Source organism: Fundulus heteroclitus, chromosome 16, assembly GCF_011125445.2.
Source record: "Fundulus heteroclitus isolate FHET01 chromosome 16, MU-UCD_Fhet_4.1, whole genome shotgun sequence".
Lineage (NCBI taxonomy): Eukaryota > Metazoa > Chordata > Actinopteri > Cyprinodontiformes > Fundulidae > Fundulus > Fundulus heteroclitus.
Genome location: NC_046376.1, coordinates 5,840,831 through 5,858,701, shown reverse-complemented (window position 1 = coordinate 5,858,701; position 17,871 = coordinate 5,840,831). Strand labels below are relative to the sequence as shown.

Here is a 17,871-nt window from a genome sequence, read left to right as displayed (position 1 = left end):
CTTACTAGTGAAAAGTTACCCCTCAAGCCCTGACGTCAATAGTCCGTCCATTCAAACAAAAATATGCCGCACAGTGCTGAGGCATCATTTGTCTGTTCAGCTTGAATCAACAGGATAGGGTAGCAGGTCAACCGCCCCAAGATGGTGACCGTAAATCCTGCGCTGCGACAGTCAATGCGGGGTCTACTCCTATGGTGAATAGGGCGAAGAAGAATCATATGTTCACGTTACCAACGTCGATCTGAAACGTCATTACGTCCCAAGTTGTGTTTCTGAGCGCGGGATCTTTGAGGAAATAAGTTAACAACGGACACGAAACGCTGCAGGTAGATCCGTGAAAGCTTTCTTTCAGCTCTCTGGACTAAGTGTTTGCACAGAGGTTTAGGGACGAGCCCAAACCTAACCTTTCAATCCGCTCTACGAGGTGAGCTGGTGTTCTAGAGAAAGAAAAATCCGATGTCGAAGATAAGAAACGGTGCCAATGCTTAGCTAAAGAGTTTGCTTAAGTATAAAAATGGCAAAGTCGCAAATAATTCAGCTTCAGGACAGTTAAAAGGATTTAAATAAGCTTCGGCTGCAACCGTGGTAGCATATTACCATGTTAAAGCTTTCCGTCATTATGATTGTGGTGTGCAGTAAAAAGTCAGATTTTGATATTAACAGTGTTGATATTTAAGAATGCGAACCTCCCGGCAAATGAACAAGGTGTTGACACTAACGGGAAACACATAAAAGAAACAGATGTCCTTTGACTGTGTTTTGGTACAACATTGACAGTCGCTTCATTGTGCCCCTGTCGGCCAGGTCTTTTTTCCTCGAAACATGGCGATGAGAAGTGAAGCGAGAGTGCAGGCAGAAGTGGAGGAAGAGAACTTCGGCCCACAGCCTCTCTGCAGGCTGGAGGTATTTATCCTGAGTGCATTATGTTCCACTGTCTCAGTTTTATTCTGTGTAACATTCTGCGTTAGAGCTTTGTTTTATTATTTATATGCTATTAAATTCAACGTTTAATTTGACATTAAATGGCAAAACTATGACAGACTGGTTAGATTTTTATTTTATTTTAATTATTGTTATTTAAAAATGACATTAGTAACTGAAGAATACAGGAAAATAAGTAATAGACTAGGGCTGTGGTTCCCAAACTTTGTACAGCTTTGTACCACTTCTGACATCTAAACTCAAGCCAAGTACCTCCTACTTACACATCCTGTCAAAATGTGTTTATAAACACTGCACATTTTAAATAAAATCATATAGAACTGTAAAGTACTTCTCACCAAATGTTTATTAATACATCAATATTATTAAGAAACATTTTTTCAATTAAATTTTATTTATATAGCGCCAATTCATGAAACATGTCATCTCGAGGCACTTTACAAAGTCAAATTCAATCATATTATACAGATTGGTCAAAAATTTCCTATATAAGGGAACCAGTTGATTGCATCTAAGTCCCGACAAACAGCATTCACTCCTGGAGAAGCGTAGAGCCACAGGGAGAGTTGTCTGCATTGTCCATGGCTTTGCTGCAATCCCTCATACTGAGCAAGCATGAAGCGACAGCGGAAAAAAACCTGCCCATTAACGGGAAGGAAAACCTCCAGCAGAACCGGGCTCAGTATGAACGGTCATCTGTCTCGACCGACTGGGGGTTACAGAAGACAGAGCAGAGACACAAATAACAAGGCAGACAAAAAAGCACAGAAGCACACATTGATCCAGTAATCTGTTCTACATTAGATGGTAATAGCAGGTGATCTGTTTTCCTTGGATGATGTCACAGTTAACAGAACGCCAGACCAGGTGTACCTACTATGAAGAAAAAAGAGAGAGAGCAAAAAGTTAAAAGCTGAAATGACAACAGTCATTTCAATGCAATGCAAAACTAGAGAACAGTAGAAATCAGTAGAGTGAGAAAAATAGGCCCTGATGTCCTCCAGTAGCCTAAGCCTATAGCAGCAAAACTATAGAGGTAGTTCAGGGTAACATGAGCCACTCCAACTATAAGCTTAGTCAAAAAGGAAAGTTTTAAGATTAATCTTAAAAGTAGACAGGGTGTCTGCCTCACTCTTGCTGCAGCATTTTGGATCAGCTGAAGACTTTGAACTGCATTTTGTGGACTTCCTGATAATAAAGAATTACAATAGTCCGGCCTTGAAGTAACAAATGCATGGACTAGTTTTTCAGCATCGCTCCTGGACAGAATGTTTCTAATTTTGGCGATATTCCTGAGGTGAAAAAAGGAAACTCTGGAAACCTGTTTAATATGGGATTTAAATGACGTCTTGGTCAAAAATAACACCAAGATGTTTTACTTTATTACTAGAGGCCATGTTAATGCCACCCAGATTAAGTGATTGGTTAAGAAGTTTATTTTTTGAGGACTCTGGCCCAAATAATACAACTTCGGTCTTGTCAGAATTTAGATGCAGGAAATTTAAAGTCATCCAGCTTTTGATGTCATCAAGACATGACTGCAGTCAAAGTAACTGATTGGATTCGTCAGGATTTATGGATAAATATAGCTGAGTATCATCAGCATAACAGTGTAAATTAATCCCATGCTGTCTGATAATTTTGCAGATCGGAAGCATATATATATATATATATATATATATATATATATATATATATATATATATATATATATATATATATATATATATATATATATATATATAGTAAATAGAATTGGTCCAAGGACTGAACCCTGTGGTACTCCACAAGTGACCCTAGAGTTTGAGGAAGATTTATTATTAACATGAACAAACTGGAATCTGTCCGACAGATAAGATTTAAACCAGCCTAATGCTTTCCCCTTAATCCCTACAGTATGTTCAAGTCTTTGTAGGAGAATATTGTGATCAACTGTATTAAATGCAGCACTGAGATCTAACAGGACAAGTACAGACACAAGTCCATTATCTGAGGCCATGAGAATATCATTAGTGACCTTCACCAGAGCTGTTTCAGTGCTATGATGAGCTCTGAAGCCTGACTGAAACTCCTCAAGTAGGCCATTGCTTTGTAAATGTTCACAAAGTTGATTAGCAACTACTTTCTCAAGAACTGACTTGATATGTTGTTTTATTAAAATGTAGAATGTTTTACTTTGCTGCCGCACAATGACAACTATTATGGTATGATTTTACTATTAATTTTTAACTAAAAACTAAAAACTCACCAAATGTTGTCAAAAGCAGCCTAACTTTTAACAACCTGCCCAAAGCTATTTTTTCAGTCCAACATGTTCAAAAGAAACCCAACTGGTAACACCATTCTTTTTAGATTTTGGGGTATTATTGAGATAATTTTGTTTATACCCTTTAGAAGTGGTCACAGAGCCACTGTTCAGCCTGAAGCAAATAAAATGTGTGCTAAAAAGGGTGCACCCAAATCGAAAGTCCCCATTTAATTTGTTTCTGCAGCTGGGTCTGCTTGGTTGTACTGAGCGCAAGCTATGAGCAGCGGGGACAGTTTGCTGATGTTTTATCCTTCATAGTTGGGTGCGCCAATTGTCTACATTTCTTGTGACAAATCAATACGTTTCCCACTCTGTAGGCCCGTTTACACTACACTTTTTTTAACCGAGCCGAGACCAGTCCGAGCTCTGTAACCGAGATAACTCGTCAGCAGTGTAAATGGTCAGCAGACTGAACGGGATCGCGCTAGACATAACCGGACCGCGCTAACTGCAGACCAGTTCCTGAGTAGGTCTCGGACTGTTTTTTTTTTTGTTTTTTTTTATCCCGGTTATCTGATAACGAAGAGCGCATGAGCAGACCGTGTCATCCCCTTACAGTCAGCTGACTGTCCGCGGTTTTTCCGGCGTGTCTGGCTGCACGTCCTGATTCACACTCCATTGAGACAAATTTCAGACATTCATAATAATACTAGCTTCCTTACCGTGCCACACGATTTCCAGAGATGATTCTTTTTTTTTCCCCCAGTGTCCTGTCTAGCAATGTGGCAATAAAAATTGATATCTTAATGCCAAATAGAGCTCGACAGATTTTACTTTCACAAGTGGAGCAAACAGCTTTCGCCATAATGCTCCGCTTGATTTGTGCGTGTAAATAGCTTTATTGTGATTCCTGCAGGGAGAATTTCAAATTATATGGACACTACAATGGGAAAGTAGGAGAGTAAAAGAAAAACAAGAAGAGAAAAAAAAAGAGAAATAAGAGGTGAAAGAAAGAAGAGATAAAAAGAAAGAGAATGATAAAACGTCCTCTGTCTGCTCCATCACCTGGAAAGAGACACAAAAAGAACAGCACAACCAACAGACATAAAGCAACAGATACAATCGTGTAACACCTTGATACCATTGCTAAATCATATGTATTATTATTTAAGCTGACATGTGTAATGTGATACCTAAAAAAGAAAGTAAAAGAAAGTAAATAAATAAATTATAGCCTTTCTGTATATAAGTGAACATTTAATACCTGGGACCCAGCACCTGTGGGAGTTTGTGAGAGTGCACTAGTTTAGATGAAAATTATCCAGAAGGAAATAGCTTGACAGTGATTGTGGAGAACTGAAGACCCACCTTCCCCGAGCACAGAGGCAGGAGTCAGGGGACCCGTAACCCCGGACTCCCAAAGGGGCCCCCAAAGCAGTGCGCCCGAGAGGGGCCTTCACAGGAAATCTGCAACCCCCCCGAGGAAAGAGGAGAGACGACCCCGAGGAAATCCCCCAGCCACCGCTGACGCCCCCAAGAGCCGCAGGGACAAGCCCGTGGGCTCCGCCGGCAGCCGGCCGCGCTGAAGTGGTCCTGGCCATGGGCCCTGGGGGCCAGAGGCCCCAGGGGCACCCCGCCCCCGCGGCAGGGGCCCCGGCCGCCCCCCGGGGGGCCAGGCCCCGCGAACCCACCACCGGGAATGGGCCGGCGCCCACCCGGGAACCCGCCCCAAACCCGAGGACCGTCAACGCGTCAGAGGGCCAAGGCGCCTGCCAACGCAGCGGAGGAGGGCAGGACGTGGGGGGATGGGCTCCGCACCTATCGGAGACTTGAGATGATCTTGGGAGAGGGAGCGGACCGGACCCGAACCTGGGAAAAAAAAAAAAAAAAAAAAACTCATTCACACCATCCCTCCCTTGTGCCCCACTCGCCACACACAGACACAAAAAAAAAGGACGCTGTACACACATTCCCACATAGCATTCACATCCAAAAATCCCAAGTGGGGGGGGGGGGGGGGGGCCACCACAATTCAACAATACGACTTCCTGTGCCCGGCCCCCGGACCAGACGCCCCCCGGTCCAGGCCCCCCAAAGAGGGGGGGCCGACACGACCCGTACGGGCCATCCGACCAGAGCCCCCCCTCACCCACTATATTACCTAATAAACCCCCTCCCACCCCGACCTTACCCTAGCCACTCCTGCCCCCATCCCTTCCTGGGGAGAGCAGAGGCGTCAGCCCCAGACCCGGTAAGCCGCTGGCTAGCCGCAGCAGCCCCCCGCCAAGACCCCGGACCCAGTAGCCCGCACCTCCTCCAGGCCCCAGACTCTGTGCCGCGATCGGGGGTGTGCAAAAGACCCCCGATCCTCCCTACGCCCGCTCAGATGTTGTGTTGTTGCATGTTCATCTCAGGTGTGTTTAAAACTGGGAGCACCGAAGGGGGTGCACGGCACAGCCCACCCCCCCTCCGGAAGGAAGCTGGTGCCAGCGCCCCCCTCCAAGCAACTACCCAGAACCCTCAATGTCTAAATGCGAGAGGGGGTGAAGGGAGCCACCCGGGGCGAGGCTCACACAACATAAGCCCCCCCCCCCCCCCCTCCCAGATGTCTTCCCCCCACCCCCCCCATATATCGTGGCCTACGTGAATGTGCGTTGTGAAAATGTTTAGAGTGAAAGTGTCTAAAATGCATGATAAAATTGGGGAGAGGGATGTCACCAAAAGGTGGCAACCTCCAGTAACGCCCTCTCCCCAAGGACCTACATGTGTGGCGGCGTGATGGAGCAGGCAGAAGGAGGAGTCCGGGGATGGGGAGCAAAGGACTGGGGAGCAAACCCAGGGAGCCAGCTCCCCTACTGACTCCAATAGGCACCCCCGCTCCCCGAAAGCTCCACCCGGAGAAAGGGGCCCCTCCAGCGGCACCACCATAGCCCGGGGGCCGGGGAGAGGCCGCAGGGCCCGCCAGCCAACCACCCACCAGGACCAACACCTCTACCTAACCCAGCCCAACCCCATGCCTACTGTATTTACCCCCCCCCCCCCCCAAAAATAAAAAATAAATAATAATAATAATAATAATTATTATTATTATTATTATTATTATTATTATTATTATTATTATTATTAAATAAATAAATTAAAAAATAAGTTAATAAGATGGGGGACCCTGGCCAGCCAGCCCGCACGAGCCATCCCAAACCCCACCCCCCAGGTGAAACCTGCACTGGGAGACTACACGGACCAGGACCGGGACAGGGGGCCGGACACAAGCCCACCAGAACGTCCACCAAACCCCCCCCCCCAGACCACCCGTAGATTTAACCCCTCCCCAACACTAACATTCAAACATCTCACCATACATTCGACACTAGACATCCAGGCTGGGTAAGTCACTACTCCCCCTCCCTCCCCTCCCCCCACTAGCAGAATGCCAACCCAAAGAAGGGGAAGAGCATCTGCCCGGAGATGTTAATGACCATGCCCCCCTACCAGCTCAACAGGCCCCGAGGCCCCCCAGCGCACCAGAGGCCCTGTGCAGGGGCGGACACCCTGGCGCACGCCGGCCCAGACACCAAGCGGCACACCCCCCAGAACCGGAACCCCCGAGGCCCCGCCGGGGCCCCCGCCCGAGGGCTGCGCGCCCCAGGGACCCCAGGCCCCCAGACCCACCCAGGACCCACCCAGCGAAAGCACAGCTACCAGGTCAGTAACCCACGTCTGTCACCGCGTAGCTCCCCAAGAGCGCCGCAAGCGGCTCTGTGGGCCACCCGTAGGCCTCCCAAGCTCCTCCCAGATGGGGGCAACAGACCCTGGAGTCAGACCCACCAAGCGCCCCACTCCAAGTGCCCCCAGAGTCCCAGGAACCCCTCCACCCACCCACTGCGCCCTGCAGGAAGCAACCCACCGCCCCCCATTCCACTAAGTGATAGTGCTAATCAAAGGAGCCCAAAGAGATCGAACAGATGTGGATGCAGATGCTGTCTCAAGATTAATATGATCCAACAAAAGATCTCTATACTGATTGATACTGAGATTCTCCTTACTTTTCCAATTCATGAGGATAGTTTTCTTTGCGATACATAGTGCAGTGAAAACCATGTAAACTATTTTATTCCCAAGAGGGCTTTCCTCAAAATTACCAAGCAAGCAAACTGATGGGGAAGGTGTAATTTTACAGCTCAAGCACTTTGATAAGTCCTTACATATCTGTGTCCAGAACCTCTGGACTGGTGTGCATAACCATAACGCATGAATATAATTATCAGGATGATTGCCTATGCAGTGTGGACAGATATTAGATTGTGCCAGACCCATCTTGAATAATCTTTGTCCTGTGTAGTGTACTCTGTGAAGGATTGTGTATTGTATTAGTTGTAAGTTGGTGTTACTAGTCAATTTGAAAGTTCTTAGACATATCTGAGCCCAGAAGTCTTGTTCAAAGCTGACTGATAGATCCTCTTCCCATTTCATAATAGGAAGAGATATCAAATCATCTATTTTATTCAGTGTCCTGTATGATTTAGACAGTAGTTTGGGGGGGGGTTAAATCTAGGAACTCTAATATATTAGTTGGGATTTGTAAACCACCATTAATATGCTTATATTTTTTTCTAATTATAGATTTAAGTTGTTCATATTCCAAAAATTTATTTTTACTAATGCCATATTGCATATTTAGTTTGGAAAAATTGATGAACTCGGTTCCATCAAGTAAATGTTCCAGATATTCAATACCTTTATTCTTCCAGTATGTAAAGTTTATCATATTATTATTTTGTAGGATGTCAGGGTTGTTCCAGATGGGTGTACGACTCCATGGGATAAGTGACGACTTTGTCATTTTAAGAAACTCCCACCATGCTGTCAGAGTAGAGCTGATATTGATATTTTTAAAGCATGTATGCCGTTTTATATTTGAGCTAATAAACGGCAAATCTGAAATCATGATATTATTGCATATTTTCTGTTCTATATCTATCCAGGGCTCGTCTAAAGGATTTTGCTTTATCCATTTAGTGATATATTGTAGTCTATTTTGCCAAGTAGTACTTATGGAAGTTAGGCAGATCTAGTCCCCCTCTGTCTTTAGTTTTCTGTAGCGTCTTTAAGCTGATACGGGGCGGTTTATCTTTCCAAAGAAATTTAGAGATTGATGAGTCTAGAGATTTAAACCAGTCAGATGATGGTTTATTGGGGATCATTGAAAATAAGTAATTAATTCTAGGTAAGACCATCATTTTAATCGAAGCTACCCTACCCATGAGTGAAATTGGAAGCGATTTCCATCTATCCAAGTCATCTTCTATCTTTTTTAAAAGTGGGATGTGATTAGATCTTACTAAATCCGCAAGTTTAGACGACACAGTGATACCCAAATATGTGATGTTTCCTGAGCGCAAATGTAAATCTAGGGGGTTTTGGAAAGAGCAATTAATTGGCAGTACCGTAGATTTAGACCAGTTTATAGAGTAATCAGAAACCTTTGAGAAGGATTCTAGTAATCTAATTACTTGAGAAAGGGAAGAGTTTGAGTGCTGAAGATAGAGTAATACATCATCAGCATAAAGACTAATCTTATGCTCTATATTAATGCATTTTATACCTTTAATAACCTTTGTTTGTCTAATTGTTGCTGCTAGAGGTTCAATAAAAATGGCAAAAAGTGAGGGGGGAAGTGGGCATCCTTGCCTAGTGCCCCTCTGGAGACAAAAGCTGGAAAATGTTTGATTATTTGTCCTGACACAGGCTGTAGGAGAGCTGTATAAAATTTTTAACCAATTTATAAAAAAATTGCCAAAACCAAATTTATGCAGAGTAGCGAATAAAAAATTCCAATTTACTCTATCAAATGCTTTTCCTGCATATAAAGACATTATAATAGTTTTATTATTTGTACTGTAGGAATAATCTATTAAATTAAGTAATCTGCGTGTATTTGTGGATGACTGCCTTCCTCTGATAAAGCCAGTTTGGTCTGGGTGGATTATGAAAGGAGTGACTTTATCTAATCGTTTTGCAAAAGCTTTACATATTATTTTAATATCCACGTTGATTAAGGATATGGGACGATAGCTGGTGGGCAACATAGGATCTTTGCCTGGCTTAAGCAGAAGACTGATGGTGGCAGAGTTCATATTAGCTGGAAATCTGCCATTTTACTGAATTTCTTGCAACATTCTGTGAAACGTTGGTGCCAGAATACTCCAGAACTCCTTATAAAACTCAGTAGGGAATCCATCTGGGCCTGGAGCCTTTTTATTGGGCATGCTTGTTAAAGCTTCCTAAACTTCAACTGTTGTCAGCGGTGAGTCCAGTGTCGTTCTTTGGTTATCTGATAGTTTAGGAAGTGTAATTTTATCCAGAAACTGCTTGATGACATTGTCTGATTGATTTATCTGTGATGTGTATAAAGTTTTGTAGAAATCACGGAAGGTGTTATTTATACATTCTGGATCATGTAATGTATTCCCATTGGAATCTGTAACTGCAAATATAGTTGTTTTCTCTTTATTTATTTTTAACTGATTAGCTAAGAAGCTTCCTGACTTATTGCCCATGTTCAAAATTTTCTAATCGAAGTTTTTCTATTAGAAATTTGTTTTGCTTTTCAATATTTTGGTTTAATTCTAGTTTTATTTTACGGATTTTGCCCAACTTTCCCTCTTCCAGGGAAGTTTCTAGTAACTTAAGTTTTTCTTCTAATTCCTGAATCTTCTTGTTTTCCAACTTCTTTTTGTGAGATGAGAATGAAATTATTTTGCCTCTCATCACTGCTTTCCCTGCTTCCCAAAGTATAGATGCTGAAGTGCCTGGCAGATCATTGTGTTCTAAGTATGAAGCCGACTCTTCTTTGAAAAATTTATTAAAATCTTCATCTTTAAGCAACGATGTATTAAATCTCCAGCTCTTGTTTTGTGGGGTTATTTTTTTATTTGTTAGGGTTAAAGTAACAGGAGCATGATCACTAATAGCGATAGGATGAATTACAGCATCTGAAACGTCCGACAGCAGCGAACTGCTGATTAAGAAATAGTCCAAACGAGAATACGAGTGGTGAACATTTGAAAAAAAAGTATATTGCTTACTATTAGGATGAAGAGAACGCCATGCATCGCAAAGACCAAAATCACTCATGTATTGTTTGACTATATTTAATGACTGCCAACTACGCTGAGACCCTGTTGTATTCAGCCTGTCTATTTCCTCATTTAGACCAAAGTTGAGGTCACCCCCAATAATTAGAGAACAATCCCCGTGTTTTGAAAGTGCATAGAAGAGTTTGTGGAAGAATGAGGGTTCATCAACATTTGGACCATATACACTAACAATACATAACTTCTGGTTATGAATAGATATTTTAATTATTATGAATCTACCTTCGGGATCAATAATTTTGTCTAATATTTTAAAACTAACGTTTTTGTGGGTTAAAATTGCTACTCCTCTCTGTCTAGAGTTATAGCAGGCAGCAAACACATTGGGGAACTCAGGTGAGTTAAGATCACTTACAGTTGTATCTGATTTATGGGTTTCTTGCAATAAGACAACATCTGCCTTTAATCTTGTAAGCTGGTTAGAGATCTTTAGCTGTTTTTCCCTGGTGCCTGCTCCATGCACATTCCATGACACAAACTTTACATTCATCATAGGTGAAAGTGAGAAGTTGAAAAGTGCATGTCTTCAGAAGAATAGTTATACAAAGACCCAGGTAGCATCATCTGACGTGCTTGTGATTTCCTGGTCAGCAGGAGAGGAGCAGATGAATAATATAAAGAAAGACAGAGAATTAAGAGAGTGCAAAGAGTGAGAAAAGATGAAAGAGAAATAACCATCACCCATGCCTCGTGTACCCAACCGTGACTAACAACCATACCGTGCAAACGTGCTCTTGAGCTGTGCGTTTATTTTTTTTATCACCGTGTTCCGAACACATTTTTTTTTTCCAAGCGTGACAAGCTATAAATCCACCCTTTGTGCATCTAATAAAGCCAAGGAGTGATCTTCTGATCCCTGAACAACTGACCATTGATATAAAGTTTGTCAACTGCAACGTTACATCATTAATGTATTATTTCCTGATTGGAAATAACACTCGCCTACGGTCTAGGATTTCCTTAGGAAACTGGTCATTAACACTGAAATCCGTTCCTCTCAATTCGCGGCCATAGCTTTTAACAAACACTTTTTGTTTATAATGCTCAAATTTGGCTACAATCGGACGAGGGCGGATTTTATCGGGTTTCTTACCTCCGAGCCGGTGAACGCAATGAAAGGTGATGTTTTTTACCTGATCCGCCGGTATTTTCAGCTTCTGCTGGAGAAACTCACGTATAGCAAATTCAGGCTCCTCTTCTTGGCGCTCCGGGATGCCTGCAAAGACGAGGTTGTCTCTCATACTTCGCGACTGTATGTCCAGAATAAATTCTTTCATCTTCTTATTTTCGGCGGTCAGCCGCGTCAACCCCTCGGTTAGCTCCGTGACTTTCCCCCTCAGCGCGTCATTCTCCGCGGCAACAGAAGCTAGCTGGGCTTGGCTAAATTCGACCACTTCTCTGAGAGCCTGAAACTCTTTATGAAGGACCTCTACCAAGGCGAGGCGAGCGTCCAGGCTGGTAAGCTTTTTGTCGATGGACTCCAGGACGTCGCTGTAGCTTCTGTCGGGAGACAGAGTGGAAGTTGAGGCACCGGTAGAGCTAGACCGGGTTCGTTTGAGTGAAAGTGTGTTTGTGGCTGCGGGCTATTTTTTCTTCCCCATCACGATGTTGTCAAAACACTCGTCCAGGTAGCTCTCCAGGCTCGTCAAGGTCTCTTCTTCCAGTTTGTTCCCTCGTGAAAATGAGACAATTGTTAATGTTTAATGTTTTTACTTTGTTTAATTTTCAGTTATTGGTTATTACTTACCTGAGTGGATTTAATTTTGAACTACATGTATGCCGCCATTTTACTTACGCACAGCTCACAGCTCTCGCGAAATCTCAGCCGCTCATCTCCTCCTCTCCTCCATCTCCTTCCAGAGATGATTCTGCTTAGCAGTGTGATGAACCTCAGCGTCTGTCGTTGTTTCCTGCGTCTGTAAATCCTTACTAGACGTTTGTTTGTCTTATCCGCGTCCCAAAGGCAGACTCTGTCTAACCATAACATCCTGAATGTTACGGGCGCCGCCATTTTGATTTGCTCGGTCCCGCCTTCAATCCCGGAGAGCAGCAGTACCGCAGATCGTCACTAGGAGGCGAGGAGCAACCAAGGAACCGGGATAGTGTGGTGTGTAAACGGTGGTCTCGGCTTGGTTAACTGATCCAAGCTCAGACTGGTCTCGGCTCGGCTCGGTTTAACAAGGGTAGTGTAAATGGGGCTAGCCTGTCAGTGGCACGAACCGGGGGGATGGTAGCATGTTTATTAAGCTAGTCGGCATCCAGAGCCGTTTCTTCACCAGGGACCCATTGTGCATCTGTCAATGCGTGGCACAGAGGGCTATGACGCCACACGTCCTAACCTGAACAGATCACAGGGTAACCTTGGTCGTGAAAATAAGTGTTGTGTCCACAAGTACGTGGGAGGGAACCTTTAGTTGGCTGATCTAATCACTTTTTCAAAAAAGTGATCAGATCTTTGCTAACGCACTGACTTAACTGTAAATTCTGCAAATCTGTCTGTGGTTTTGGCATCATGGAATTTATGGGCCCCAGAGACGAGCTACTTTATCAAACCCTGATAGAACAGTCAGTCATGGTAAAAGGTTTACTTATCTCTGCAAACACCAGCTTGACACTGTGGTTGTAGTTGCATTAAGTAGGCTGCTGGTCGCTGCATGAGTCTCCTATTTCTTTTTTTTTTCTTCTTTTTTTTAGGTTCAAGGAGGATTTGTCTGGGTCTCAATTTACCTGGGCAGGCGACCCAAGTAGAGTCTATGGTATGCTTGCTGCCACACACCGTGTGGCAGCAAGGAAATGCCTAAAACATGCAGGACAGTGGTACTTGAGGACCAGGGTTAGGAACTACTGCACTAGAGTCCTGCTAATTTTTTGGTTCAGGAAGATCTCTTTTGTCTAAAGTAAACGTGCAGCCAAGTTGTAAACTCCAGTCCTCTCCTGCATGTTTTAGATCTCCCCCAACTCCAAACTGTATTCAAATTAATGATTTGCCTTCTCAGTCTGTCATCAAGGTCTGCCAAAGCCCTTCTAATTAGGCACTCATTAGGTTCAGTTGTGTTGAACCAGGACAACAACTGAAACATGCAGGACACTTGCCCTTGAGGACTGACTTTGGACACCACTGGTCTAAAGTGTCCATTAAAAGTTGGACTTTTATGTAAATGAATATTTTGTTTCTTTCTATTAGTGTGTTGATCCTTTAATGAATGCCTTTTTTTCTTTTTTTGCTTGCAGCATTGCGGAATAAGTGCCAGTGACATCAAGAAACTGGAGGATGCAGGATTCCATACCATAGAAGCAGTGGCCTACACACCCAAGAAGGAGCTGCTCAACATCAAGGGCATCAGTGAGGCCAAAGCAGACAAAGTTTTAGTAAGAAATCCCAGTCTTTTTATTTACACACTAATTTTAGAGTTGATACTTTTTATGACGCTTAGTTCCTCTATACACAGCTGAAAGTCTTCACAATTATTTCCATTACATGCATTGCAATTTACATTGATTGCTGTCATTCTGTCCGCTTCATGGGGCTGCTTGTGTGGTCATTCAAGCTGTCTATACTGTTTGCATGATACCAGTAAAAAAGACTGGAAGGAAGTTTAAGCCTCAGGGAGAGAAGCTGATAAAGATGCATTGCATTACTGCATAGACTTTTGCACATGTTAAATCCAGAGCATGCTTTAAAATGTATTTTACAAGGTTGTATAAAATTAGCGGGGTAAGTACTGAAAACTAGGGCTGGGCATTGTTAAGAATCTCACAGTTCAATTCAATTTTGATTCTTTGTGTCATGATTCAATTTGATTTTGATTTGAGATTGATTTTAAATAATTCAATATTGATTAGGGTTGCAACTAACGATTATTTTAATAATCGACTAATCACAATTTTTTTTTATGATCTCCATCGCTTCAGTTGTTCCAAAAAATATTTTGACTCCCTTGTTGTTGTCTAGCAGTGCAGTACCAACACTGTTTATAGTGCGGGTGGCTTGCTGATGACCTCAAATCGGGACGTTGTGTGTCGGTGAGCAGAATACTTCGAAGACCTCCTTAATCCCGCCAACACGTCTTCCATTGAGGAAGCAGAGCCCGGGGACTTCGGGTCGGGTTCTCCCCATCTCTGGTGCTGAGGTCACTGAGGTGGTTAAAAAACTCCTTGGTGGCAAGGCCCCGGGGGTGGATGAGATTCACTCTGAGTACCTTAAGGATCTGGATGTTGTGGGGCTGTGTTGGTTAACGCGACTCTGCAACATTGCATGGACATCGGGGGCAGTTCCCCTGGATTGGCAGACTGGGGTGGTGGTCCCCCTATTTAAAAAGGGGGACCGGAGGGTGTGTTCCAACTACAGAGGAATCACACTCTTAAGCCTCCCTGGTAAGGTCTATTCAGGGTTCTGGAAAGGAGGGTCCGTCAGATAGTCGAATCTTGGATTCAGGAAGAGCAGTGTGGTTTTGGTCCTGGCCGTGGAACACTGGATCAGCTCTACGCCCTCAGCAGGATCCTAGAGGGTGCGTAGGAGTTTACCCAACCAATCTTCATGTGCTTTGTGGATCTGGAGAAGGCATTCGAGCATGTCCCTTGGGGGGTCCTGTGGGTGGTACTCCGGGGGTATGGAGTACCGGGTCCTTTAACAAGGGCTGTTAGGTTTCTGTATGAACGGTGTCAGAGATTGGTCCGCATTGCCGGTAGTAAGTCACTCGTTTCCAGTGAGAGTCGGACTCTTTGTCGCCGGATATGTTCATAACTTATGGGCAGAATTTCTAGGCGCGGCCAAGGTGTTAAGGGGATCCGTTTTGGTGGCCTTAAGATTGCGTCTGCTATTCACAGTAGAGCCCCTGCTTCTGCACGTCGAGAGGAGCCAGTTGAGGTGGCTCGGGCATCTGGTTAGGATGCCTCCAGGACGCCTCCATGGTGAGGTGTTCCGGGCACGTCCGACTAGTAGGAGACCCAGGGGAAGACCCAGGACACGCTGTAGGGATCAGGTTTTTCGGCTGGCCTGGGAACGCCTTGGGATACCCCCGGAGGAGCTGGTCCAAGTGGCTGGGGAGAGGGATGTTTGGGCCTCCCTACTGAAGCTGCTACCCCCGCGACCCTACCCCGGATAAGCGGAAGAGGATGGATAGATGGATGTTCTTGTCTACATGCCTTTGGTTGTCCCTTTATTGCTTCTTGTTGCTACTATCCTTCATTTATTACCTTTATTAATGATCATCCATAACATGTTTTAAATTTTACTCCCTTGATTTATTTTTAATATTCTATCAAATATATTTTTACTCTTAAACATCAAAGATCCAAATGTTTTTAAAAGCAAAATCTTTCGACCTTAAACACTAAACCATATTGTTTAGTGTTTACAAAGATTTTAAACTCTAGTGTAAAAATGGAGCATATGAACATGGATGCAGTCAGGCTTGTTCTTTTTAATAAAGCTATAATAAGGCCACCATCAACATGAAAAAAAGTTTTAATTATTAATCAATCTTCATTGTTCTAGTTAGACATTAAATCAAACCATAATTCATATTAATGTCAACCATTGATCTAAGTGATAAATGAAACACTGAAATAAGCCATAATTAAAGCAACAATAACCGTTAAATATCATCTCACTGAACTAGCGAGTTGTGGCTCTTGCGCCATGCGGGGCATAATGGGTAAGGTCCTCTTAACCTAACAAACAAAATTTGAACATCACGGAAAGCAGCGAATAGAACTATGATTTTCTTCAAGACGGTCTGTACACTGACTGTCAAATAGCACTGTCTGTTCTTTGTCTGGACCCTGTCTGTTCACTCTGTGTCTTAAGCTGTAACACCAAAGTTAAGTGTTTAAAGAACATAATGATTTGGCTGGTGGTGTGAGCTGCACTAGGACTGAGAAAAAGCAAGGGGAACAGTGAATGGGTTGATGTCTCGGGATGCCCCAGAGCACGGGGATATGTGCTTGACAGTAGGGCTGGCTTCCTTATCCTCGGGCTCTGAGGAAATGTCATCTACGTTGTTAGATGACTGTGCAGACTCCCTTGTCTGTTGTTGCCATTTCCTTGTTACAGGTGTTTCTGGTGCTTCAGCCTCACAATCATCCATTGGTCTTTTCTGCACCCAAACCCCTTTTGGGCTTAATTTAATAAACTGGTATGTTGGGTAGCTAAGCTTTCTTGTTTCTGTTATTTTTCTTGTCAGCAGTCTCTGTAGCCAAGTTGTAGGCTCTCTTAAGATCTCTCTTTAGTTTGGTGACATACTGATTATAGGACACAGATTCTTTCCCTTCCTCAGACATACCAAAGCAAATGTCTATGACTGGCAAATTGCCTTTAACCATCAGTGTCCTTTTCTTTTTGTTGATCAACATGGCTGCAGGGCTCTCGCATGGTGAGAATGATGGACCTCCACAATGCAACTGCTTAATTGGAGCAGTTGTGGGGCCTCTGTCTTGTGCTTGCATTGCATTGTGACTTATTCGGGTCAAATAACCTAGGTCAGTGGTTTTCAATAGGTGAGGCGCGCCTCCCTTGGGGGGCGCCAAAGAGTCACAGGGGAGGCGCGAGAAGTCAGAGAAGAAGACAGAAGAAGACAACGCTGCCGCTCAGCTCTGTGAAACTATGTAGCGATATGTTTGCCTTCTGTCTGAGTGTGCAGGAACCAATCAAGCGCGCAGTGAGACAACTCTCAAGGCTCAAAACTGGTCTGGCGTGCGCTCAACTCCGAAAAACTCTTCTCATCCTTCTTTCCTCGCGCTCAGTTCCATCTCTGCTCGCGCGCAACTTTGCTCGCGCGCACCTGCTAATTCCATGCTGAGCGTGGTTGCTGTTTCTGCGCTGCGACTTCAAAAACTATCCACTCCACCAGCCATGGCTTGCAAATACTGCATTCAGATTGATTAAATCAAAATGCTGTAATATTAGAGTTACTAAGAGTTACTAAGTGAGGTGTTAAAAATATTTGTCTCTTTTCTTTCCAGCTTCTGGGAGGTGATGCAAAAGTTTATTCTGATCATAATCATAATCATTGTTATCATTATTTAAAGAGCACTTTAACACGAGCTAAAACAAAGTGCCAAACATCAGAAATACATCAGATAAGAGATAATAATGAAATGCTTGGTTGTTAAAATAGCAATAGGTTTAAATTGTGTATAATTAGCCTAAAAAGTAAATCGGAATATGGATGTGTTGACGTCTGTTAAATTCAGGTTTTCTTTTTTATTATTATTTCACCTGACATATCCTGTTGACGTGAGTTCAGTTTGACATTGGCGTCTGTTTAGTTCAGTTTGTCAGTTTATGAATTTGCTCTAATGACAGTTCAACTTTAAAAATAGGCCCTCTGTCCGTGATGTAAAAGTAGCATGTAAAATGGAAATATTTGGATTGATGAATTTTATGAATAGGCCTTTTTTATGGATGTACTTTGTTAAAATAAATACAATAAAAAACATCTATTGGGCTATCAGATGTTTGTAAAACACAGGATTCCAGGAACACAAAGGAAAGATGTATTTGCTGCAGGGACCTGTGTGGGGTAG

At 43.5% G+C, this 17,871-nt stretch overlaps 1 protein-coding gene across 2 annotated transcripts in view; it reads left to right on the top strand.

Annotated features, from left to right (window-relative positions):
- Nucleotides 1-204: 204 nt before the first annotated feature.
- rad51b (RAD51 paralog B) overlaps nucleotides 205-17,871 on the top strand; it is an 87,080-nt gene continuing 69,413 nt past the window's right edge. Inside the window, exons 1-3 of one of the 2 annotated variants that reach the window (XM_036148770.1) lie at nucleotides 205-326; nucleotides 805-903; nucleotides 13,576-13,713. In XM_036148770.1, coding sequence (XP_036004663.1) covers nucleotides 823-903; nucleotides 13,576-13,713 — 219 coding nt within the window. In that variant the 5' untranslated portion in view covers nucleotides 205-326; nucleotides 805-822. Of the gene's footprint in view, nucleotides 425-804; nucleotides 904-13,575; nucleotides 13,714-17,871 lie in introns of both variants that reach the window. The other variant, XM_036148769.1, reaches the window with a different exon arrangement.